Source organism: Mangifera indica, unplaced genomic scaffold, assembly GCF_011075055.1.
Source record: "Mangifera indica cultivar Alphonso unplaced genomic scaffold, CATAS_Mindica_2.1 Un_0001, whole genome shotgun sequence".
Taxonomy (NCBI): Eukaryota; Viridiplantae; Streptophyta; class Magnoliopsida; order Sapindales; family Anacardiaceae; genus Mangifera; species Mangifera indica.
This window is the reverse complement of record NW_025401093.1, coordinates 978274-1003166: the sequence shown is the minus strand read 5'-3', so window position 1 is coordinate 1003166 and position 24893 is coordinate 978274. Positions and strand designations below refer to the sequence as shown.

Genomic DNA, 24893 nt, shown 5'->3' with positions numbered 1-24893 from the left:
TAGTTTACTTAGAGGATAATATGACTTTTTTTTTTTGGTTGGTTATATTATCCTAATATAATCTAATTTCTACTCATTTAACAAAATAATTATTTTCATCATATAAATAAGCCTCATTTACTTCAAATTTTTTGTTTAACAATTGTTATTATGTTAAAAATAATATTATATATATTTTTTATACATAAAATTATAAAATATATTAATCATATTTAATCATATGATAATACATTAAAAATAAAATTTACTCTTTCTTCTGTCTTCCACACATCTTCCACGAGCTTTTAAGAAGATGTGTGGAAGAGGTGATTGGAAATGTATGATTTTAAGATAAATCAGAGTATATTTGTCAATTTTAAAGTTTTCAAAATTTTATTTTTTAAAATAATCAAAATAGTGGATAATTTAACTAATATAATATTTAATATATCAATATTATATCACTATTAAAGTCAAAATAATATTTTTAGATTTTTATTTGTAAAGACAAACAATTTAACATTTATAATTATATTATAAAATTATTTTTTTTTCAAAGACAAACATCTTTTAGTATTATTGATAATTATGACAACACTTAAATTACAATTGATGCTTCAAAGTGTTATGAATATAATACACAAATATAAAATAATAAATAGATTGAAGAAAAATGAGAAGAAAGGAGGAGAAGAGAGCCAAATCACAATATAATTTTCGGAGAAGATAAGCAAATCTATATTGAAGTGAAGGAGGGGGGGAGGGGGGGCGCTATTTATAGAAATCTTGGCCGCCCCTCCAAGCAAGTATATGACAATTTTCAAACCAAATCCTCCAGGGCCATTAGTGCATTCACATTATAAAATAGCCAAAGTCAAAACATGTGGTGGAAAAATCCATCATCTGCAACACTCTCCCTTGGATTTCTACCACTTACAGGTAATTATATTAACCTTGCTAAGAAAAAACTCAATGGGATAAAAACCAAAGTAAAGGAACATAATTATTAAATATCCTGTAAATTGGCGTTGGACATGCTTAAACTGCCTCATTAAAAACCTTACTAAGAAAACCAAGTAGGACAAAACCTAGTGAAGGAAAAAAGAGTACAGTGCACCTTTTGTGCAATATTGGATAAACTTCAAAATTTTGCCTGATAAATGCTCCCCCTCTTTGTAGTAGGATTAACTTGGTTGCTTGTTAAGTCTTCTCATACCGATGTTATACACTAACTTCTCAAATATTGATGTCGGTAGTGTCTTAGTGAACAAATCTGTAAGATTCTCACTGGATCTTATTTGCTTGACATCAATCTTTTTACTCTGCTGGAGCTCATGAGTGTAAAAGAACTTCAGTGAGATATGTTTGGTTTTGTCTCCTTTGATGTATCCACCTCTAATTTGGGTTATACATGTTGCATTGTCTTCATATAATATGGAAGGAGTGTCTGTTGTAGAAGGAAGACTGCATGCATTCCAGATATGATGGATGACAGACCGTAACCATATACATTCTCGGTTGGCTTCATGGAGAGCTAAAATTTCTGAATGATTTGAAGAAGTTATAACCAAGGTCTGCTTGGTAGAACGTCATGATATAGTTGTGTCATTATAAGTGAAAACATATCCGTCTGTGAACGGGCCTTATGGGAGTTAGAAAGATAACCAGCATCTGCATATCCAACCAAACTAGGATTTTTAGGGGATTTGACATAATAGAATAATCTCAAATCTCTAGTTCCACATAGGTAACAGAGTATATGTTTGATTCCGTTCTAATGGCGACGAGTTGGTGCAGAGCTAAATTCGGCCAATAAATTAACTGTGAAGGATATATCCGGTTTCGTGCATTGGGCCAAATATAATAAAGCTCCAATGGCATTAAGATATGGTACTTCAGGACCAAGTATCTTTTCATCTTCTTCTTTAGGACGAAATGAATCCTTTTTTGGATCAAGAGACCGAACAACCATTGGGTGCTCACAGGATAAGTCTTATCCATATTAAAACGTTTTAATAATTTTTCAATATACGTTGATTGATGGATAAGTATTTCATTTGAATTGTGCTCGATCTGCAGACCGAGACAATATTTTGTTTTCCCTAAATCTTTCATTTCAAATTACTTTTTCATATATTCAATAGTTTTTGAGAGCTCTTCAAGAGTCCCAATTAAATTCATGTCATCAACATAAACTGCTACAATAGCAAATCCGATTCTGACCTTCTGACAAAGACACATGGGTATATAGAGTCATTCACATAGCTCTCATTTTTCAAATATTCATTTAGGTGACTATACCACATACGTCCGGATTGTTTTAATTCGTACAATGATTGTTGTAATTTAATTGAATACAAGCCTCTTGATTTGACCTTTTTTGCTTCAGGCAATTTGTATAGTTTCATATAAATTTCAGTATCAAAATTTTCATACAAATAAGTAGTAACTAAGTCCATTAGACGCATATCCAATCCTTCAGAGATTGTTAAGCTAATTAATTATCTGAATGTGATTATATCCATCACAAGTGCATATGTTTCATCAAAGTCTATACCGGGCCTTTGGGAAAAGTCTTAGGCTACAAGCCTGGCTTTATATCTAGTAATTTCATTTTTCTCACAAATACCTATTTATATCTAACAGGTTGTACGTCTTGAGGTGTTGGAACTACAGGCTAAACACTTGACGTTTTGCTAGAGAAGCTAATTCTGCTTGATTTGCTTCTTCCCATTTAGGCCAATCATGTCTTTGTTTGCACTCAGCCATAGTACGTGGCTCAAAATCATCATTATTCAAAATTTCAGTAGCTACTGTAAATGAGAATATATCATCAAATATAATTGTTTCACGATTCCACATTTCTTGTGTATGAACATAATTTAAAGATATTTCAATATTCTTATTTTCCTATTTTTCAGGATTTTGTACCACTTCAGGGGTTTGTGCCACTTCAGGGGCTTGAGTCTCTTTAGGGATCATAACCTCTTTTAGAGAAATATTTGTTCGATTATTTACCTTTCTTTTTTGAGGAACAGTGTCCTTTGATCCAACAGGTCTACCACGCTTCTGGCGTGAGGTAGATGGATCAGTCACAGCTCAAATGGATTGTTCAGCAGTTACATTGATTCTTGCTGGTGCATTAATAGCTGAAACATATGATCTTGTCACTTTTACCGTATCTACAAATGCATCAGACATTTGGTTGGCAATAATTTGTAATCAAACTATCTTTTACACTTCAATTTCACTTTGGGATGTGCGAGGATCTAAATGAGACATGGTAGGTACATACCAAGTAAGTTTATGTCTAACTTCAGGAGGTATTTTCTTTTTCCCTAAAGACGAGAAAGTTGTCTCATCAAAGTGACAATCTGTAAATCGTGCAGTAAAAAGATCACATGTTAGTAGTTCTAGGTACCTGATAATAGATGGTGAATTATATCCAACATATATTCTCAAACGATGTTGGGGTCCCATTTTTGTGCGTTAAGGGGACGCAATAGGGATATATACAACACAACCAAATATTCTCAAATGAGATACATTAGGTTGGTAACCAAGAACCAATTGTAGGGGAGAATATTGATGATAAGAAGAAGATCGCAAGCAAATTAACGTTGTAACATGTAATATAGCATGTCCCCACAGAGAAGTAGGTAATTGACCTTTTAATAATAAAGTACGTGCAATTACCTGGAGTTGTTTGATAAGAGACTCGGTTAATCCATTCTGTGTGTGGACATGTGAGACTGGATGTTTAACTTCAATCCCCATAGACATGCAATAATCATCAAATATTTTGGATGTAAATTCTCCAGCATTATCTAGTCGTATTGACTTGATCGAATAATCTGTGAAATGTGTCTTTAATTTGATAATTTGTGCTAACAGTTTAGCAAATGCAACATTTCGAATAGGCAATAAACAAACATGAGACCATCATACAGATGCATCAATTAAGACCATAAAATATCGAAATGACCCACTTGGTGGATGAATGGGTGCACATATATCCCCTTGAATCCTTTGTAGGAATGATGGGGATTCACCTCCAATTTTGGAGGGGGATGGTCTTATTACTAATTTGCCTTGAGAACAGACAGTGTAGAATTGTTCACTGGATAATAAAATTTTATGATTCTGTAATGTATGTCCATGTGAATTTTCAATAATCCTACGCATCATTGTAGATCCTAGGTGGCCTAAACGATTATGCCAAAGCATAAATGCTTTTGGATCAACGAACTTCTGGTTTGATACTGCGTAGGTTTCAATTGTCTTTATGATTGTATAATATAATCCAGATGATAAAACAGACAATCTTTCTAGTATAAGCCTTCTTTCGGAGGTATTACTAGTTTTACAGATGAATTATGCACCATTTTCACTCATGGTATCAAGATGATAACAATTTTTTCTTATATCTTTAAAACTCAGTAGATTTCTTCTGGATCTACTTGAATATAATGCATCATTGATGCTTAATTTGGTCTCATTATTTAACATAATTGTGGCTCTTCCAGAGCCTTCTATCAGATCAATTGATCCTGATATGGTATTTACTTTAGCTTCGATTAATGCTAAAGTTAAGAAAAATTTCTTTTCCTTAAGAATTGTGTGTGTTGTTGCACTGTCCACCAAACACATGTCTCCCACATCAGCTTTTGAAGTCAACGCTTCAATTTTGGAGTCCATTTCCTTTCATTCAAAAATTACATTAGTTATAATGTACATAAATATTAAAAGGAAGAGAACATGATACTGAAAGAGAAAATAATATTTATGACTCCAAAATATATATGATGGACATATAAAAATCTTGGGCATCTTTGTCACTATACTGTTATTCTTTGAAAGAAGATTTGAAACATCAAGAATCATTAGATCGACAGGATCTAACTTATCAAAAATTTAATTCTTATGGGTGTTTAATATAGATCCACCTAATGTTTGTGTGTACTACAAGTACACCACCAATGACATTTATAACCACACTTATTATTTTGTGGTTTACTCTGCATTATAATTTACTTCATCTCAGTCTTGGTCCACTTCTGGTGGTATGACTGAGATTTCTATTATTTCTCACATCCATGATAACTACTTCTGGTAGTTGCAATCACTTCAGAGAACGATGTATAATGAGAAAATATTAATTCAGAATTTTCTTTTTCGATATTGCTACTAAAGGAGCATAAAATAAAATGTGGGAAATATTTTATCTTCCACATTCAGGAAAAGATTCTGAACATTACAGAGTTATACTAAATTATAGTGTCATTGGGAGTATTATTGAATCTTATGTTTGAATCTATCTTTCAAATTTCTCCACAAATTTAATGGATTTATCATTATATCCATATTTCGGCTTACAATCCTTCAGGAATATGATGCCAAAAGTTAATAGTCTTGTATTTGTCCTTCTGGGACATTTTATTTAGTTAGTTTTTCAAGGCTCACAAATTCTTGGTAAAGAGTTATGTAAAAAGCCCATTTAATGTTATCTATCCAATTTTAGGAACTTCAGGTTTAATTATTGTTATATTTACAAAACTTCTGATTTTGTAAACAATATATATGAGTTAATCTTTGAAACTTCAGGTTCAAATATTATCTCATATTTACAAAACAGTTGATTTTGTAGGAGAAATATTGGGATGAATTTTAGAAGCTTCAGGTCCATATATTATCTCATATCTACAAAACTTTTGGTTTTGTAATTAATATTCAGAATATTATAATACGTATTCTGATTATATTTTGGACTTCAAGTTCATATTTTTCACACTTTATGCAAACTTCAGATTGCAAAGGTGATATTATTATTCTAAAATAAAGACTTTGATGAAACTTGAGACTTCCGACCCATATATATGTATTCTCATGATTTTACAAACTTCAAGTTGTAAATCGTAAAACTTGGGACTTCGGACCCATATATATTCTCACGATTTTACAAGCTTTGAGTTGTAAATCGGATATAAATATCATAATAAAAATAAAAATTCAGATAAATAAATATTGAAATAACTAAAAATGCGAATAAATAAATATTCAAATAAATGGAATACAATAAAAATAAATATTTAAATAATATTAGGACTTCTGGTTCAGATTTTTGGTTTTGTAAACTTCAGGTTACAAGTAATATTTATGACTTCAGGTCACAAATTTATAATTTCGTAAACTTCAGGTTACGAATGATATTCAAGATTTCAGATCCAGATTCATGAAATTTAGGACTGTAGATCCAGATTCATAATTTTGTAAACTTCAAGTTACAAATAGGATTCAAAACTTCGGGTCTAGATTTATGATATTTCAGACTTCAGGTTTAAATTCATAATTTTGTAAACTTCAGGTTACAAATAATATTCAGGACTTCAGGTCTAGATTCAAGAGTTTCAAGACTTCAGGTCCAGATTTATAATTTTACAAACTTCAGGTTGCAAATAGAGTACAATTATAATGAAAAATTAAATAGAAGCATAACATAAATTAAAAGATAATTGAGATATCACAATTGGGATATCCATATTTATAATATAGAAGTAGCATAACGGCATAATAGAAAGATATAATATACCTGAGTTGATCGTACTGATAACGTGTTATGAATATAATACACAAATATAAAATGATAAATAGATTGAAGAAGAATGAGAAGAAAGGAGGAGAAGAGAGCCAAATCACAATATAATTTTTGGAGAGGAGAAGCAAATCTATATTGAAATAGGGGGGGGGAGGGGTTTGCGTTATTTATAGAAATCTTGGCCCCCCCTCCAAGCAAGTATATGAGAATTTTCAAACCAAATCCTCCAGGGCCATTAATACATTCACATTATAAAATGGCCAAAGTCAAAACATGTGATGGAAAAATCCACCATCTGCAACACAAAGGACTTTGTAGAATTATTTATTGGGAAAATTATAAAAAATAGCCAAAATTTAGAGGGTCTAAGCAAAATTACCCAAAATATTCAGGTTTAAGCAAAAATACCCAAGTTTTGTGAAATGACGAAATTGCCCCCATATATAAACACAGCAAATTTCTTACTTCCTACGGTCATTTCACTGTGCAAATTCAAAGAAAATTCAAAATTTCCCACTTTCCTACGGTCATCCCACGCTCGACCAGATTTCCACCAATTTTCTTGGCCCCCCTCCAAGCAAGTATATGAGAATTTTCAAACCAAATCCTCCAGGGCCATTAATGCATTCACATTATAAAATGACCAAAGTCAAAACATGTGGTGGAAAAATCCACCATCTACAACACAAAGGACTTTGTAGAATTATTTATTGGGGAAATTATAAAAAATAGCCAAAATTTAGGGGGTTTAACAAAATTGCCCAAAATATTCAGGTTTAAGCAAAAATGCCCAAGTTTTGTGAAATGACGAAACTACCCCCATATATAAACACAGCAAATTTCTTACTTCCCATGGTCATTTCATTGTGCAAATTCAAAATTTCCCACTTTCCCACGGTAATCCCACGGTCGACCAGATTTCCAACGATTTTCTTGCTTTTTGACAACCTCAAATGACAAAGAAGGTTAGTATATCTCTCATAATCTTGTTTGAATCAAGCTATTGCTCATATTATTGAGATTTGATTGAGATTTTGAGGTTTGAAATTTTAGGGTTTCGATTTGAATAATGTTTAAAATGTTTTGATTTTTGGTTGTTTTCGTTGAATTGATTGAGGGGTTTTGTCTTATACAACGTATAGATTTGATTCATAAAAAAATTTTGGCCGAAACAACCAAATTTTGGCCGCAAATGGCTGCCGAAGGATTGACAGTCCGACCGTGGGAACAGTATTTCCCACGATCAAACGATTTCCCCCACGGTCAGCAAACATTGACCGTGGGTTAGGGGGTAAAATAGCTTTGTTAAAATATTGGGAAGCTGGGGAGATTCCTTAGAACACAACTGGTTTTTATGAAATTTGCCATATAACAGTTGCCTGTTTTAAAAAGGAATTTTCATGAGAGGGTAAATTGAGAATTTTGTTATCTAGGGTTTTTGATCGTGTAGTTTTCGAATTTTATATCCGTTTTTTTTTTGTTTTAGGGTTTTTCCATATGTAATTTTCAAATTTGAGATTCGATTTTTCGAATTTTGGAGCTTTTGGCACAATTTACGATGTAATAATGTAATTTCAACTCAATATTTCGATTTTTTCATTTATAGGATATATTGATTCGTGTTTTTGAATTTCAGTTCCGTTTTTTCGAATTTCACTGTTTTATGATAGATCGACTCGTATTTTTCAGATTTCTGAAGAATTTTTTGATTGTTGCCATTCTAGGGTTTTTCAACTTTTAGAATTCGAATTTCAGTTCCGTTTTTTTGAATTTCATCTTTTTACGATAGATCGACTCGTATTTTTCAGATTTCTGAAGAAATTTTTTGATTGTTGCCATTCTAGGGTTTTTCAACTTTTAGAATTCGAATTTTAGTTCCCTTTTTTCGAATTTTACCGTTTTACGATATATCGACTCGTATTTTTCAGATTTCTGAAGAATTTTTCAATTGTTGTCATTCTAGGGTTTTTCAACTTTTAGAATTCGAATTTCAGTTCCTTTTTTTCGAATTTCACCATTTTAAGATAGATCGACTCGTATTTTTCAAATTTCTGAAGAATTTTTTGATTGTTGCCATTCTAGGGTTTTTTAACTTTTAGAATTCGAATTTCAGTTCCGTTTTTTCGAATTTTACCTTTTTACGATATATCGACTCGTATTTTTCAGATTTTCGAAGAATTTTTCAATTATTGTCATTCTAGGGTTTTTCAACTTTTAGAATTCGAATTTCAGTTCTTTTTTTTCGAATTTCACCTTTTTACAATAGATCGACTCGTATTTTTTAGATTTTCGAAGAATTTTTTGATTGTTGTCATTCTAAGGTTTTTCAACTTTTAGAATTCGAAGTTCAATTTCGTTTTTTCGAATGTTACCATTTTACGATATATCGACTCGTATTTTTTAGATTTTCGAAGAATTTTTTTATTGTTGTCATTCTAGGGTTTTTCAACTTTTAGAATTCGAATTTCAGTTCCTTTTTTTTTGAATTTCACCGTTTTACAATAGATGGACTCGTATTTTTTAGATTACTGAAGAATTTTTCAATTGTTACCATTCTAGGGTTTTTCAACTTTTAGAATTTGAATTTTAGTTCTGTTTTTTCAAATTTTACCGTTTTACGATATATTGACTCGTATTTCTCAGATTTTCAAAGAATTTTTCAATTGTTGTCATTCTAGGGTTTTTCAACTTTTAGAATTTGAATTTCAGTTTCGTTTTTTTGAATTTCACCGTTTTACGATATATCGACTCGTATTTTTCAGATTTCTGAAGAATTTTTTTATTGTTGCTATTCTAGGGTTTTTCAACTTTTAGATTTTGAATTTCAGTTCTGTTTTTTCAAATTTTACCGTTTTATGATATATCGACTCGTATTTTTCAGATTTTCGAAGAATTTTTTTATTGTTGTCATTCTAAGGTATTTCAACTTTTAGAATTCGAATTTCAATTCCGTTTTTCTGATTTTCATCATTTCAGGATATATCAACTCATATTTTCTTATTTTCGATTGATTTTTTTATTGTTAACATTCTATGGTATTTCAACTTATAGAAATCACATTTCATTAAAGTTTTTTCGTATTTCACCGTTTTTGACTATATCGACTCGTATTTTCTAGATTTCGATCAATTATTGACATTTTAAGGTATTTCAACGTCTAGAATTCGAACAATCTTATTTGTTAAGTTTTGTCATTTTCTTTTTGATTATTTCGTATTTTTCTTCTTTTTATGTTTTTTTCGACGAATACATTTGTTTACAAATTTGTTTTTTTGAATGTCTAACGAATTTTTGAAATTTGTGTAGGATAATTCTTGCAAAAGAAAACAGGTTGACGTTGAGCTGCGCGTCCCCGATGAGTCCAGACACTTTCGGCCAGATGCGATATGTTGTGCACGGATTGAAATTTGAATTCTAAAAGTTGAAAAACCCTAGAATGGCAACAATCGAAAAATTCTTCAAAAATCAGAAAAAATACGGGTCGATCTATCGTAAAACGGTGAAATTTAAAAAAACAGAACTGAAATTCAAATTCTAAAAGTTGAAAAATCCTAGAATGACAACAATCAAAAAATTCTTCAGAAATCTGAAAAATACGGGTTGATCTATCGTAAAACGGTGAAATTCAAAAAACGAAACTGAAATTCGAATTCTAAAAGTTGAAAAACCCTATAATGGCAACAATCGAAAAATTCTTTAGAAATCTGAAAAATACGTGTCGATATCTCGTAAAACAGTGAAATTCGAAAAAATGGAATGGAAATTCAAATTCTAAAAGTTGAAAAACCCTAGAATGGCAACAATCGAAAAATTCTTCGAAAATCTGAAAAATACGAGTTGATATCTTGTAAAACGTTGAAATTCGAAAAAATGGAACTGAAATTCGAATTCTAAAAGTTGAAAAACCTTAGAATAGCAACAATCGAAAAATTTTTCGAAAATCTAAAAAAATACGAGTCGATATATCAAAATGCCCCCCAAATTTTAATAACATTTCGTTTGACCCCTCAATTATCTATTCCAAAAATTTCATTGAGAAATTTATAATGCTCTTATAATGTTTAATATCGCAATACCCCCTAATTTTAATAAAATTTTATTTAACCCCTTCTAGTGAGTGAGGAGGTTTATATAAATGAAGGGAAGGGTAATTTTAGCATTTTAGAAAAAGTCATGGGCATTGTTGCTTAAGAATAGTGAATTTGGGTATTTTTGCTTAAAAATAGTGATTTTGGACATTTTTACTTAGTGAGAGGGTATTTTGGCCTTTTTTGATAATTTCCCTATTTATTGAATCAAAATAAGACCAGTGGTTATACTTTCACATCATATCTAGTAAACGATAAAACAAAAGGACAAAAGAGAGACCGAACAGGAATCAATAATTCAATAAACAATAGATGTGACCTAATTCTTAATCTCTACCAGTCTCATCCACAAAGTTGTGAAGATTCTTGTTCGAAGAGCCACCCTCCTTGACAGCTTCTCTTGCCAAGTCTTTCCATTTCTTGGCATTCCTTCTCAATTCTTTTCCTTTTTCTTCACCTCCCAATACTATTTCTAAGCACCTCTTAATCTCATGTCCTTCAACAATCCCTTCTTCGTTAAATTTCACTCTTACTCCTGTCTTCCACACATCTTCCACGAGCTTTGCATTTGTGGCTTGATCTGTCCACTGTGGAAAAGTCACGGTTGGCACCCCAAAACATAAACTTTCAAAGGTTGAATTCCACCCGCAGTGTGTGACAAAACATCCCACTGAAGGATGAGACAAAACCTCTACTTGTGTACACCAGGGCACTATCTTCCCTTGCTTTTCCAGTTCTTCTTTACAACTCAAGTTATCTTCTTCTTTTTCCTCTTCTCCACCTTCTTTTGCTCTTATTACCCACAAGAATGGGCGGCCAGTATCTATCAAACCCCGTGCAAGTTCTTCCATTTGTGGCTTTGACAACACAGAAAGACTTCCAAACGAAACGTAGATAACTGATGATTTCGGCTGTGCGTTGAGCCATTCCATATATTCATTAGGATAACCCCTGAACAAATCACCTCCAAAGGAAGTATCAGATGGATCTTTGCCATCCAAAAATGCAGATGGAATCAACGGTCCAATTCCAACTATATTATACTCATGAATTGCTTTTAAGACCTCAGACTCTAATTTATCGTACGTGTTAACAAGTATTTTTGGGTCGGTTTCTTCATCAAGGATATCTAACTGCTCTTTAAATGCTGGAAGCGCAAAAGCATATTGATTTGATGGAATAAAAAACGAAGGAAGGTCTCGGCTACCGAGCTCTGGCAATCCCGGTAATGATATCGAAAAAGAGGGATCTTCCATGTTATTCCGTATGATATCACCATAACCCTTGAAGTAATAATAATAGATACCGAACATGGTGGCAGTTTGATTCCAAAAAAGTGTAGTTGGGATGTTATGAGCTTTGCCCACTTTTGCTACCCAAGGGATGAGTATAGAATAAACTATGCACGTGAATCCATTACCTTCTTTGGTGCTGGAGGCAATGATGTCACTTAGAGTGATGGAGCCGAGACGCTCAAGCTCAGCCATGTAGTGATTGATGTCATCCTTTGATGTATATCCATTTTCATAGCCATCAGAAAAGGCAGCAAATGACAACCCTTGAGCATGAGTTGTGGAATTTTTTTTCATCTGGCGGATGGCATAGTCGCTCGTGGAAAAGGTCACACGCACACCAATGCTTATAAGTCGCTTGGCCAATTGAAGGCAAGGGTTTATGTGACCCTGTGCAGGAAATGTGACGAGGAGGAAGTGTGGTTGAACCATGGTGAAAGCTTTCGAGTAGTCTTAATGTGTATATAATTTTGTTTTCTGGATTACAGTGACGATGATGAGGGTGGCAATGGCTTTATATAATAGAAAGATCAAAGGAGATTTTTATACCATTTGTTATATAATCCACGCCTCTCCAATAAAGGTCCACAATTGTTACGTTTGGGGTGACGATTAAAGGACAGGTTCTGACTTATTTGATGACGTTATTCTTCAAATGATTCCCTGATACAAAATTTGATTTTTTCTACAATCAAACGTTTTAAATATGGAATAAGATTTTAAAGGCCTGACTGGTTGTTGGTAATGTTCAAGAGTTGAAACAGTAAAATTTATTTTCCATTGCAGGTGAAATTTTGGATTTGTAAGTTTCAACTTACGACGCATAACAATTAACTTACGACACATAACAATTCTTAATAAACAGACTTATGAGATGGCTCGTTGATGATATTGGGTTTCTTTTGTATATTTTAATTAATTTATATCCTTGAAATGGTAAAGCACAACACTCAATCTGTATTGATCTGACAAGAGATGTCTATTATTCGAAAACGTATTCAAGTTTAATACTTTTATCTTCTGGAGTACATGTGGTGGCAAGGTAGTTTCATCACCCCTTTCTTCTTCTATAATTCTCTAGTTTTTCTTTTTTTCTTTTTTTGGAAACATGAGTGTTTTAGTTAATCTCTGAAAACTACTACATGATGTAGAAGTACTTGGTGAAGTACTGGGAGATTTGGGTGTTTCAACTGAAGTTCAAAATTAGTAGTTTTTAAGGTTAAAAATCATGTTTTGGGGTTAAAGCATAAAGTTAAAAAAATTAAGATATAAACTAAACTTCCCTTCTAAGGAAGTCTCCCCCTAAAGATAGCTTTATTTAAAAAAAAAAAAAATTTAAAACTTATTTTCAATAAAAAATAACATCTGAATATATTATTTTAATTTTAAGATAATTGATCTAATTAATCCAGTCTATATAATGTCTTTTTTGAGAGCCAGAGAAAATATATATATTTTTAATACATTAATTATTAAGTATGAGAGGAAAAATGTATTTTTTTTTTTATTTTTTTTTTTTAAGTATGATGGTAGTTGTGATCAAGTGAAAAACCCATGTGCAAGGACTTTCACCTCAAAATGATCTAGGGGAAAGACAAGACCAAGTCAATAACTCTTTTTAAGAGTTGACTTGGTAATAAAGTTTCCGACAAGTCTATAACCAATCGCAATTATCTTTGATTATTTTTCTGTTCATTATTTTCCTATTAGGCCAAGGGACTATTTCCCACCCAAGATATACTTTTTCTACACATTTCCACTTGTTAATTTTGAAAAGCTCATTTATCTACCTATAAGTTGTTAAAAAAAATAGATTCAAAGGTAAAATCGTTATGTTATCTATAATATTAAAAATAAATTAAAATTAAATCCTCTTTTCCCCCCTAACCCCTAAAAACTAATCATTTCCCTCTAAGTCAAGTTTTAAAAAATAGCATTCCCCCTCTTAGGGTTTAGTTTTCAATCTCCGACGCCAAATCGACGCCATTGCCGACAACAAAGCCTTTCCGACACACCACCATGCTTCGACGGCTTCTCTTCTCTCCTCTGGAATGTCGATCGACCCAGATTTGACGTCGTCTTGGCTAGATCTGTTGAAGAACTTCGTTGGGAGACGAAGCTCTTTGTCTTCCCAGATGAAGATGAGGACCTTGTCTCCGTCTAGGAAGACAGACGTCGTCTTCCTAGACAAAGATGAGGTTGTCTTCTTCGTTTGGGAAGACGAAGAGCTTCGTCTCCCGACAAAACTCTTCAATAGATCTAGCAAAGATGACGTCAGATCTGGGCCGATCGACGTTCCAGAGGAGAGAAGAGAGGTCGTCAGAGCATGGTAGTGCGTCGAGAAGGCTTCGTCGTCGACGATGGAGTCAGATTTGGCGTCGGGGATTGAAAACAAAACCCTAAAGGGGGAATGCTATTTTTCAAAAGTTGGCCTAGGGGAAAATGATTAGTTTTTAGAGGTTATGGGGAGAAAAAGAGATAAAATTTTAAGAGGTTAGAGTTCCGTTAAATTTAACTGATCATAGGTGGATATTTGGTATTTTTAAAATTATAAGGGGGAAACCTGAGGCTGCAACATACCTTGGGTTGGAAATAGTCCTTTGGCCTTTCTGTTATTATGTTATTCAGTTACTTATATTTTGTCCCTTTAGTACTGAATTTTTGGCACATTAATGTGCAATTTTCAAATATAAACTATCATTTTTTTCATACTTGCAGGGAGGCATTATCCCCAGAAACTCGTAGGAAAATTTACCTTTATTTTTCTCTTAAGTCCATTTATTAAGTGGGTATGTATAATTTTATTATTTTATTTATATTTAACCGATCTTTTATATTTTATTTAATAAATTATTCTTAGGACTTGAACAGAGGTCATCCAACATGAAGACTAAGTTTATTTTTATATTAAAATAATTTAGATTACAATAAAATTATGTGTATCAATATTTAGTATATAAATATATACATATTTATATGTGTCAATATATAATTAGGTGATTCTGAATTAAGTATAAAGTAATATTTAATTATATAATGATACATATAATTGTGTATAATTATGTACTCAAAATTGATATAAATAGTATTACTTTTTAGATTATATATTTAATTACTAATTATATAAAAATATATAAAATATTATTTTTAATAATTATTTAAATAGTTTACCAGTTCGACTATTGATTAGAGTGAATTATCCAACTTTTAATTTCAACATTTGATCGAACTCTAAAAACAATTATCTAGTTTTCCGGCTTGTCACGTGTCTGCATTAAACCTGGTTATGGTTCATGAGCCGTCGGTTCACGTTTTAAAAAAAAAAGGAATCTTGAATTGAAACCGTTATAAGACGATTCAGAACTGACAATTCCGGTTCATGGCCTCGATTCAAAATTGACATTGAACCATAAGTTCTGATTTATGACCCTAATTTATTTTTTAATTAAGCTTTTTACGTATCCTAATCAAAACCTACGTAGTTATTTTATCCTTGCATATTCAATAGCTAGTGGTATCCTCTTACCTTATCATTCACCTCTGGTATTTTAACTACTAGTTCTCGTCATCAAACTATTCATGGTTAAATCAAGGGGTTCTTCACTAAAGTCCACTTTTATATCTTGTTGGCATAATTTGACTCTTGTCAAATCATCCACACATACGTGAACTTCAATAGATTCGGAGCCAAACTTGATCGCCTCTCGTATAATATATTGCTCCCTTGACTAAAAGTTTGTTCCACTACGACAGTTGATGTCGGTACTGCTAAGACTTATTTACCAAAAGCTGCTAATGTTGGAAATGTTGATATATGTCGACTCCGCCATTTTAGAACTAGAAGTTTTTATCTATATTGCTGTCATCAAACTCAAAAGTAGTGGTTAGATAAATATCAAGCTCCGAGGTGGAGTCTGATGCTCCTCTTGGTCTTTTGCTCCATTACATCATAATACGATCACCCTAACTAATATTTTGGGTTGGTGATAGAGCAATAGGTGGTAGAGAGAAAGAAGAACAACCTTGATTACTATAAACTAATGAATATTCAGTATAAATTTTTTAATTAAATTCAAAATGGTAGTTATAATTAATGAAATATTAACTTCATTTTCATAATCTAATTGCATGCATTCATAATATAATATTAAATATTCTGTAATATCATCTAATTTAAACCTAAGTCAAAAATATCAAGCAACAAGAAAAATTTTTGGAATTTTTTTATAGTAATTTAACCATTTTGTTTTCATCAAAAAAAATAGCTTCTTTTAAAATAACATCTTGTTCGACGTCTTGTAAAACCCCAATAATATTAAGGGCTTCATTTAAAAATAAATAAGAAGTGAGATAACAAACTCTACTCAAAATATAAATTGTATTATTAAAATTTTTTAAAACGTCTAAAATTGTTTTACAAATATCCCAATGTTGGAGATATAATATAACTTATGACATATTTTATGAAATAAATGTACACAATGATTCCCTATAATCAAAGACTCATCCAGTAATTTATATGTTAAATTCCAATATCTTTTTGATCTTCTATTATGTATTTTATAAAATTTATCTCATTCTTTCATTGTTTGGAGATGTATTTATAAAAATGAAATTGTTATTTTTATTGGAATAATATAATTATTAAGATATTATAAACTATCTTGTACACATAAATTTAACACATGACATGCATATTTAATATAAAAAAATCTACCACCTAAATTGGGTTTGCAAATTTTTATTAAATCAGTAATTGAGGCGGTATTTGTAGCTGTATTATCAAATGAAATTGAAAAATTTTGAAAAACTAATTTATATTCTTCTAATATTTTTTTAATTATTCTTCAAATATTATTGGTCATATGTCAATCATTAAACACTCTAAATGCTAAAATTCTTTTTTGTAATTGAAATTTATTATCTATTCAATGACAAGTTATGCCCATATAAGAGTGAACTTGTCAATGGTCACTCTAAATATCATTATATATAGACACACGTTTATCTAAATTTGAAAATAATTGAATTCATTTTTTTTTACATAAACTTAATAATGATCTTTTTAATGTATTTCTTCGAATAGTTTTATGTGTAAGATTTAATACAGTTTTAAAATAATTATTAAAATCTAAATTTTCTCTAAAACTAAACTCTAAGTGATTTATTACTATCATTTTTGCTAGTTCTTCTTTACTTTTATTATCACTATAAATAAATAGAGATTTATGTGGAAAACTGTACCCATTTATTTGTGTTTAACCTCTATTTTGTCCAATTTTCTCTTGATACTTCAACTCTAAATGTCTTTTGAATGTCTCATATCCACCTCCTTGCTTAAATTAATAAGTTTGTTTACAATAACTTTAGGCAATTTCAAAATTACTATATTCTTTTTGTATTTTCTTGAAATGAATCTTGAAAATATTAAAAGTAAAATTTTTTTAGAGTTGTTGCTCCACCTCCACTTGTTGTTGTTGTTGTTGTTGTTCCACCTCTACATATCGATTTTCACTTTCTTGTATTGAAAAATTTTCTACAAATTTAATTTTATTCATATTTGATGTATATGAGTATTGATCAAATCTCTTATTACCTGAAGAATTTTCAGTACTTGCTATTTTTTTATAATAAATTAAATAAATTATATAATTAATTATGAAAGATAATGAGAAAAAAATAATAAATAAATTAATTATAGAGATAAATTTTATAATTAATTATGAAATTGTATAATAGAAAGATAATAATAATTAAATTATAGAAATTAAAATTGGAATTGATAAAAAATAAAGGGAGAATTTAATTAAATTTGATTGAAAGATTGAGAAAGTATTGAAAATTGAGAGAATAAAAATAAATAAAAAAATTGAAAGATTGAGCGCATATTTATAAAGGAAATTAAAAAAAATTATATAAAAAAAAGGGCCTAACGGATATTTGTAGGAACATTTGTAGGTGACCAATGGTCCTCTGCAATTTAAACATTTGCAGGTCCCCGCAAATTTAAAAATTTGTAGGGGAGTGTTGGTCCCTTTTTTAAATTTAAAAAATAAAAAATTTAAAAAAATTTTAATGATCCCAATTCATGAATCTTTGAACCGTCAGTTTTTGAACCGGTCATGAATTGATAATTCAATAATTTAAAAGTAGAAAAACAAAAATTGAATCGTTAGAATCTGATTTTAGTTTTGGTTTAGGTCGGTTTCAGTCCAGTTGGCCCAGAACTAGTCTGCATGGATCACCTGTATACAACCTATGTGGCTACTTAGGCTCCACCATATACCATACGACTTTCTTGCATCTTAGGTGGGCTACCAACTGGCTACCGAGGTGGCTGTTGAGAAGCTCATGAGGGTCTACCAAATGGCATTCATATGTATGTGCTTTGTGGCTGGCATGGTTGCCATATGGCATTCATTCATATTTGTGCAACGTTGTTTGATCATTTTGATAAGATTTTCAATGGTTCTATATTAAGAAACCACTCGAGAAAGAGGTGGTGGGAAAGTCGACTGACGGCCTTTCCAGAGTGATCGTCGGATTTGAAAAAAATCAAACTCTAAAAAAAAAATACAACTTTCCAAATTTTGGATAGAGAAAATAGTTATTTTTTAAATTAAGAGGGAGAAATGACATCAAATTTTATTTTTTTTTAATTTTTTACTAAATAACGGTTTTGTCCTTAACTTTAACAGGAAATTTTAATAGAATAATAGATATTTGAATTTTTGAAATCTTGTGAATGAGAGTTTGGAATTACACCTTACCTTTGGTGGGAATAAGTCATTTGGCCTATTTTTGAAATAAGAATCTTAATCATGTGATCATTATATGATTATCTTTCTTATATGATATTATTTTAATACTTATGGAATTATTATAATAATAAAATTATGTGTATTTATTTTTAATATATAATTCATATACAAAGATGATTTGTTATCGTATAATTAGATAATTTTAAATTAAAAATAAAATAATATTTAATCACATAATGATATTTTATCTGTTTACATAAATTATATACTAAAAATAGATACACATCACATTACTTTTGTTTTAATCATTGTCTTTTGATATGACATTATTTTGACAGGAAATTGTTTTGATTTATCGGATAAAGACCATATCTTTTATTTTATATTATTTTTATTTATATTTATTATATTTGATCATGTATGAATATATGATTTTTTTTGGGTCTTATTTATTGGATTTCTTCTATAATTAACCTGATCTGATTTAATTACAAAAATGGATAGTTGTGTTATCTCATTGTGTTACATACAACCTTCCTCCATTTTAGTTAGAACTTGAACATTGTTATTTTTCATATACATAATTTTTCCTATATTTTTGCGCTTGTTTTTCTTTGTTTTGTAGCATCGTACCCTGTTTTGTTACTATCATACAAATTGTGGGATGTGTTTCTCATATGACAATTGAAGAGACTTCAACCTATGGTATGTGAACAAAGATTTCGGCATAAAGGTTCAAAGGGATCTTGAATTATACCTTTGCAAAATTGAATCTTGCTCCAAATGCAAATACTTTCGGCAGTTCATCAAATGCTTGTAACAAAATTGAACCTTATGCCAAATACAAGTACTTTTTACCAAACCCGTATGAACATTGTTAAGATTAAATGACCCTTCATTAATATTAGGATTGAGCTGCCTTAAAAATGGGGCAAAATTAATCAATGTTCATCACATATTTGCTAGATTAATATTAACCCTGAATAACATAATTTATCATTTTGCTGGTAAAAATTAAAAAATATAAAAACATAATTTATCATGTGACAAAATATATAGTAAGATTCAATCTTTTCCTTAATTTTTCACCTAGCAACGTCATGTGACCTAAAAAAACCCACCAAAATTGGAAAGCCATTAACCCAAAAAAAGAAAAAGAAAAAGAGAACCGTAGGCTTCTAACTTAATGCATTATTAGCTCATTTTGGAATGACTGCACAGAAATAACTTGTCTATAGAGCCATGACAAAAAAGTACAACTTAGTAAATAAACAGAAAACTCCATGCAGCATACTTATGATGCATTGACAGGTGAGGCGGAACATTGCCTAAAAAGCTCAGGTACCGGTGTTCCTTCGGCCAACACGAGCAACAAAACCAGCTTTGATTGGAGCAACTGACCGACCAGACCCACACTGCAAGAAGGAAATACAAAGATTAATCCTGTTTATAGATAATGGTTTAAAAGAATTTCTGCAACTGATAGATATAATATTTTAAGTAGCATGTTTACAAGAGGTATTTAAGGTTAATTCCAAATGAAGAGAGACAATGATGCATCCAATTCTAGATTAAGCAAAAAATGAGCCTGAAGAAAAATAAATAAAAAGCATTTACCTAAACATTTTCACTGTAATTAAACAAACAAAAAAAGGAAAATAAAGGCCCCAGGACTACATCATTTATTAGACAATGGTAAGATAATCTGAAATGGAAATTCTTACATCATATGCCAGGCCAACAATTGAAGGTTGGACGGTGTTGTAATTCTAGTTTTTAACATCAAGAAAACCAAAAAAAAGCTTGAAGAGAATGAATTTTATCGACATTATTTTCATCACAATTTCCTGTGTAATTTACCGAAAACAGAAAAACTCATAAATAGGCCTCAGGACTTGTTCATTATCAGTCACTATTAGACAATCTGACAATGTAGGCAATTCTTATATCATTGGCCAGAAAATAGAAGATCTGTCAATAATTCTAGTCTTCAACACCAAGAAAACAAAAGAACATGAAGCAGAAAGAATTTTATCAACGATATTTTCCTGACAATTTCCACTGTAATTGTTGAGAAGAGAAAAAGAATTCTAACAACATTTTGTCATATAATTTTCCAAAATCTGAAAACTGCCGCACAGAAGCCTCAGCAACACTTTGATTTGTCATTCATTGGTAAGACATCTGACAATGTAGGCAATTCTTACATCATAGGCCACTCAATAGTACACTTGGCAGTAACATAATATTTTTCAGACCCCACCACAAAGGCTATAATAAAAAATATATTTAAACAAACGTTTTGTAAAAGTTTAGGAATTTGTGTTTGGGTGAAGATATTGCAACTAAATTATATGACTTAAATTTTGACACCATTTACTGAACAATCTTCCTTATAGCTTCTCTCGACCAGTGGAAAGGAGTATATAAATGTTTGCAACCGGAGTTGAAATTTAAAATCAAAAAATAAAATTCAGACATCCTAACCCTCACCAAACAATATCCATTCTGAATTCAAAATAGCAATTTTGTAAGGAGCAATCAGAAACCACATCTCTCTGTCTTTGCTACAACTATCTGACAATGTAGTTAGCAATTTTCAAATCATAATAGCATAGCCTCCTTAGAAGAAACCTTGGTGAGAAATATGAAAATTAGAAACAAACTACAAGACAATATGCCAATATAGATTACATTATTTTTGTCTCAATATCAGATAAGCTTATTTTGTAATACATAAACATTGTTCGAATAGGCCACAATAAATGTTTCATCTGAATCATTAACAACAATATGACCATGTAGGCAAAATCTAAAATCATCATAGGCCACCTTGGTGTGAAGATTTGGCAAATATATCATTCAGAAAAATATTTATTATGGCAAATAAAAATACAGTTAATACAGTGACATCTGTAAGACATGTTATTTTATTTGTTATAGCCAATGACCATTAATAACATAATTCAGAGTGTGATAATACCATAACAATTTAATGAGACAATCAAGACCACATCACTAGTTAAACATTGTCAAGACGGAAAAAGAATGAGCAGAAGCATAAAAAATTATTAATATGAGGGCGTATAGATTTTTCACCTTCTCACATCTTAGGAAAAAGAGGCGATTCTCCTTTGAAAGTATTGTGTCAGGACTTTTGCAACCAAGGCAAATAACATATTCATCTGAAAATGTTGAGAAGATATCAATATTTAATTGAATAACTGAAAGAAACAATTCCCAGTTGCATGTTCATATTTAAGGGAAAAAAATACATGGACAAGATACTTACTGACATAGCGACGAAGTATCCCTTCAAAATTCTTGGGAGCAAATCTCCCTTTCACAACCAATCTTTGTTGTCCATCAAGTGATCCACTTGTACCCAGTTCAGCAAGCAAGAATGCCATTACATGGTCTGGCTGCCGATGCATGCTATATTTTTCCCAATAGAGGACAAAAGCAAAGAGATAATTAGTAGGAAATTATGTAGCTTGTTAGAAACAACAGAAAAAACAGGCAACATTCCCAACAACAAGATCACTAAATATCAGCATGCCAAAAGAAAATGAAGCAAATGATCATTGGCAAAGTATAAGAACATACGTCTTGCAGAGGTCCATGAAATTCACAAAAACAGTTTTCTTTGTTCCTTCACGAAGAACTTGAGGAGGTCTCATAACAGTTCTACGCCTATCTCCTGCAAGTTCAGGATTGTTCTCTCGGAGAATGTTAAAGACCCTACCAAGAAGCTGCAGATACCAAGGACATAAGCAACAAGAAGAAAAATGCCATCACCTTAGAAGAGAATAAACACTTTGTACAGTACATGCCAGTGTCATGGCAAGAAGAGGATGTAAAAATACATATTGAATACATATAAAATACATATTCAATGAAGCTATATGTTTGGAGGATAATTTTAACTTCTTAGAAACAAATTCACCACACACAATCATGCACACACATTATGGTACATTGAAAATTTCAACAGATCCTATTAGGTTGAGTGTAACATAGGTATTAACACATAATATTGAGCTTCATCATTTTCCACTAGATATAATGTCCATCAAAGCCTTTTAAATTGACTGTAACTTGAAAACTAAAACAATTAAAATACAAGGCTACATATCAACGCACTGACCAAGTAGCACTGAAATAGACATAGAATATAATAAAAAACGTATTATACCTCCTCATATTCATAATCACGATCACTTCCTTCCCAAGGATAACGTTGTTGAGTTACAGCTCCATCTCCTTCTTCCTCCTCCCCCACATGATCTGCATGGGCAACAAGATAAATTTCTTAAAATTCTATTATAAATTAAATAACGTAAAATAAAACCTCCATTTTTTAGATTCAAAATATTACCATCAAAATCTCCTGCATCCCCACTCTCCTCATCCAATATATTGGTTTCGACCTATGTTTTGTCACGAAATGTTAACAAATATTGATTAAAATATGTAATATTTACACATAAAACACCATCTACTTTAAATGCCTTCCAACTTACTTGTTTCTTCTTCTTCTTTTTCAAGCCAGCAAAAGTACTCTCAATCCCTTCAGAGACTGTAAGAAAAAAAAACATGAAGTCTCCAATCAAGAAAAATTAATAGAATCCATATCATTCATCCAAAAAGTAGTCATCCTAACTCAAGTACCAGACAGTGCTTCAGTTGTCTCAGCCAAATCATCCACAGAATCTTCTGCAGAATCCTCAATTACAGCCTTCTTCTTTTTCTTCTTCTTTTTAGCAGGATCGAAAGGGGCAAGCTGCAACAAAGAAATTCACTAAATAAAATAAGCCAACAAAGCAAATCAAGTTAATCTACTCTGCTAATATAGTCCAAAAAACTAAATAATCAGATCCAGTAAATTCATGCAACTAAAGAAACCCAAGCCATACACAAAACACAAATTCAACCCATGAAATAAAAATAAAAACCCTGAAAGATTAAGCTTTCTGCCCAACTTCAGCAAATTGCCAAATCTTTCAATCATGCAAGTACCAAAATCAAATAAAGTACCCAAAGAAAAAAACTTACTTCTGCCACCTCGTCCTTCATATCATTCTGATTTTCGTCCGCCATTACCACTACAAAACCTGAAAGATCAACTAAATAAATAAAACCCACAAAGCACAAACCCTAAACCAAGTGATCAACAATAAAAAAAGGTTAAAGTTGAGAACAAAACCCAAAAAATTAATTCAAGATCGAAAAATTAAAACAAACCCCACGAGATTCAATACTACCCCTCATCTAAAAAAGAAAAGAAGATTCTCAGAGAAGTCCTAAACAAGCAAAACAGAACTCGAAGAATAAAAATATAAAAAGAACAGAAGATGAACAATCTTACAATTAGAATCTGAGAGAGTTACGCGATAAGCGAATTTGGTTTTACTGCTTCCACAATAGCAAAAGGAAGAGGGTTCGGCTGCTTTGTTGTCTGAGTTTAATGGGTTAAGCTTCTGCTGCCCTCGCCTTTTATAGACTCTGAAATGGACCTGATTTCTATGTAAGGAACGGATGATTGGGCCGATTATTGATTGTATTACCCTAACAAAATTTGGTTTATCCTGTTTTAGGACTTAGATTTGATGGGTTAGGACTTTGCGATTCTAACCAGAATTGTATTAGTAGGTGTGAAATTAAATTGAAATTACATTGGAATAGTTCAATTCATCGAGATTGATTCATCATGAGTGATGTCATTTTAATTGGAGTTGCACTAAGATGGTGTAATTTTGATTGGTATGATTCTAATACTAATTTTAATTATAATTGATACAAATATAAATTTAAAACTTGTCAAAATTAGGGATAGGATTTTAATTTTTTAATTAGAAAAAGGGTTGAAATAATAAAATAGAAAATATATTTGTTTATATTTTAATGTCATTATAGAATTTTTTTTTTTCTTACTTTAATTGTGAGAGGTGCTTCGAAAGCACAAATATTTGGGTTTTCGAAGAAATTTCAATCAACAAATTCTTTTATCTTGAATGATGTTTTAATTCTCATATTTTACTTTAATTGCTTCCAATGCAAGAAAGAAAGAATCACAATTTCCCATGAGTCTTGACAACACTTTTTCCACTCTCAGGCTTGAAAAGTCAATTTTTCTACCATTAACTCAATTTTGTATGCAAGATGTTTTACCTGTAAC

At 31.1% G+C, this 24893-nt stretch overlaps 2 protein-coding genes across 4 annotated transcripts; both read right to left on the bottom strand.

Annotated features, from left to right (window-relative positions):
• Positions 1-10841: 10841 nt before the first annotated feature.
• LOC123205000 (crocetin glucosyltransferase, chloroplastic-like) lies at positions 10842-12485 on the bottom strand. Its single transcript, XM_044621792.1, has one exon. The coding sequence runs from the start codon at positions 12384-12386 to the stop codon at positions 10989-10991; it is 1398 nt and encodes a 465-aa protein (XP_044477727.1). The 5' UTR covers positions 12387-12485; the 3' UTR covers positions 10842-10988.
• Positions 12486-19757: 7272 nt separating this feature from the next.
• On the bottom strand, positions 19758-24243 carry LOC123205109 (eukaryotic translation initiation factor 2 subunit beta-like). Of its 3 annotated transcripts, none has more exons than XM_044621926.1 (10): positions 24084-24243; positions 23771-23829; positions 23387-23498; positions 23239-23294; positions 23094-23145; positions 22911-23002; positions 22322-22467; positions 22008-22150; positions 21815-21900; positions 19758-20130 (listed from the first exon to the last, which is right to left on the bottom strand). In XM_044621926.1, exons 2-10 carry the CDS (start codon positions 23813-23815, stop codon positions 20053-20055), a joined length of 810 nt encoding a protein of 269 aa, XP_044477861.1. In that variant the 5' UTR covers positions 23816-23829; positions 24084-24243; the 3' UTR covers positions 19758-20052. The 3 variants fall into 3 exon arrangements, with proteins under 3 accessions (XP_044477861.1, XP_044477862.1, XP_044477864.1); XM_044621927.1 differs by lacking the exon at positions 24084-24243 and adding an exon at positions 23960-23986; XM_044621929.1 differs by lacking the exon at positions 24084-24243 and adding an exon at positions 23922-23941.
• Between the last annotated feature and the right edge of the window lie 650 nt (positions 24244-24893).

Coding starts and splice junctions, on each gene's coding strand:
- LOC123205000 (XM_044621792.1), bottom strand. CDS start 12,386: ATGGTTCAACCACACTTCCTCCTCGTCACATTTCCTGCACAGGGTCAC.
- LOC123205109 (XM_044621926.1), bottom strand. CDS start 23,815: ATGGCGGACGAAAATCAGAATGATATGAAGGACGAGGTGGCAGAA. Junction 23,295..23,386: donor GACAACTGAAGCACTGTCTG/GTACTTGAGTTA, acceptor TTTTTCTTACAG/TCTCTGAAGGGATTGAGAGT. Junction 21,901..22,007: donor GATACTTCGTCGCTATGTCA/GTAAGTATCTTG, acceptor CAACATTTTCAG/ATGAATATGTTATTTGCCTT.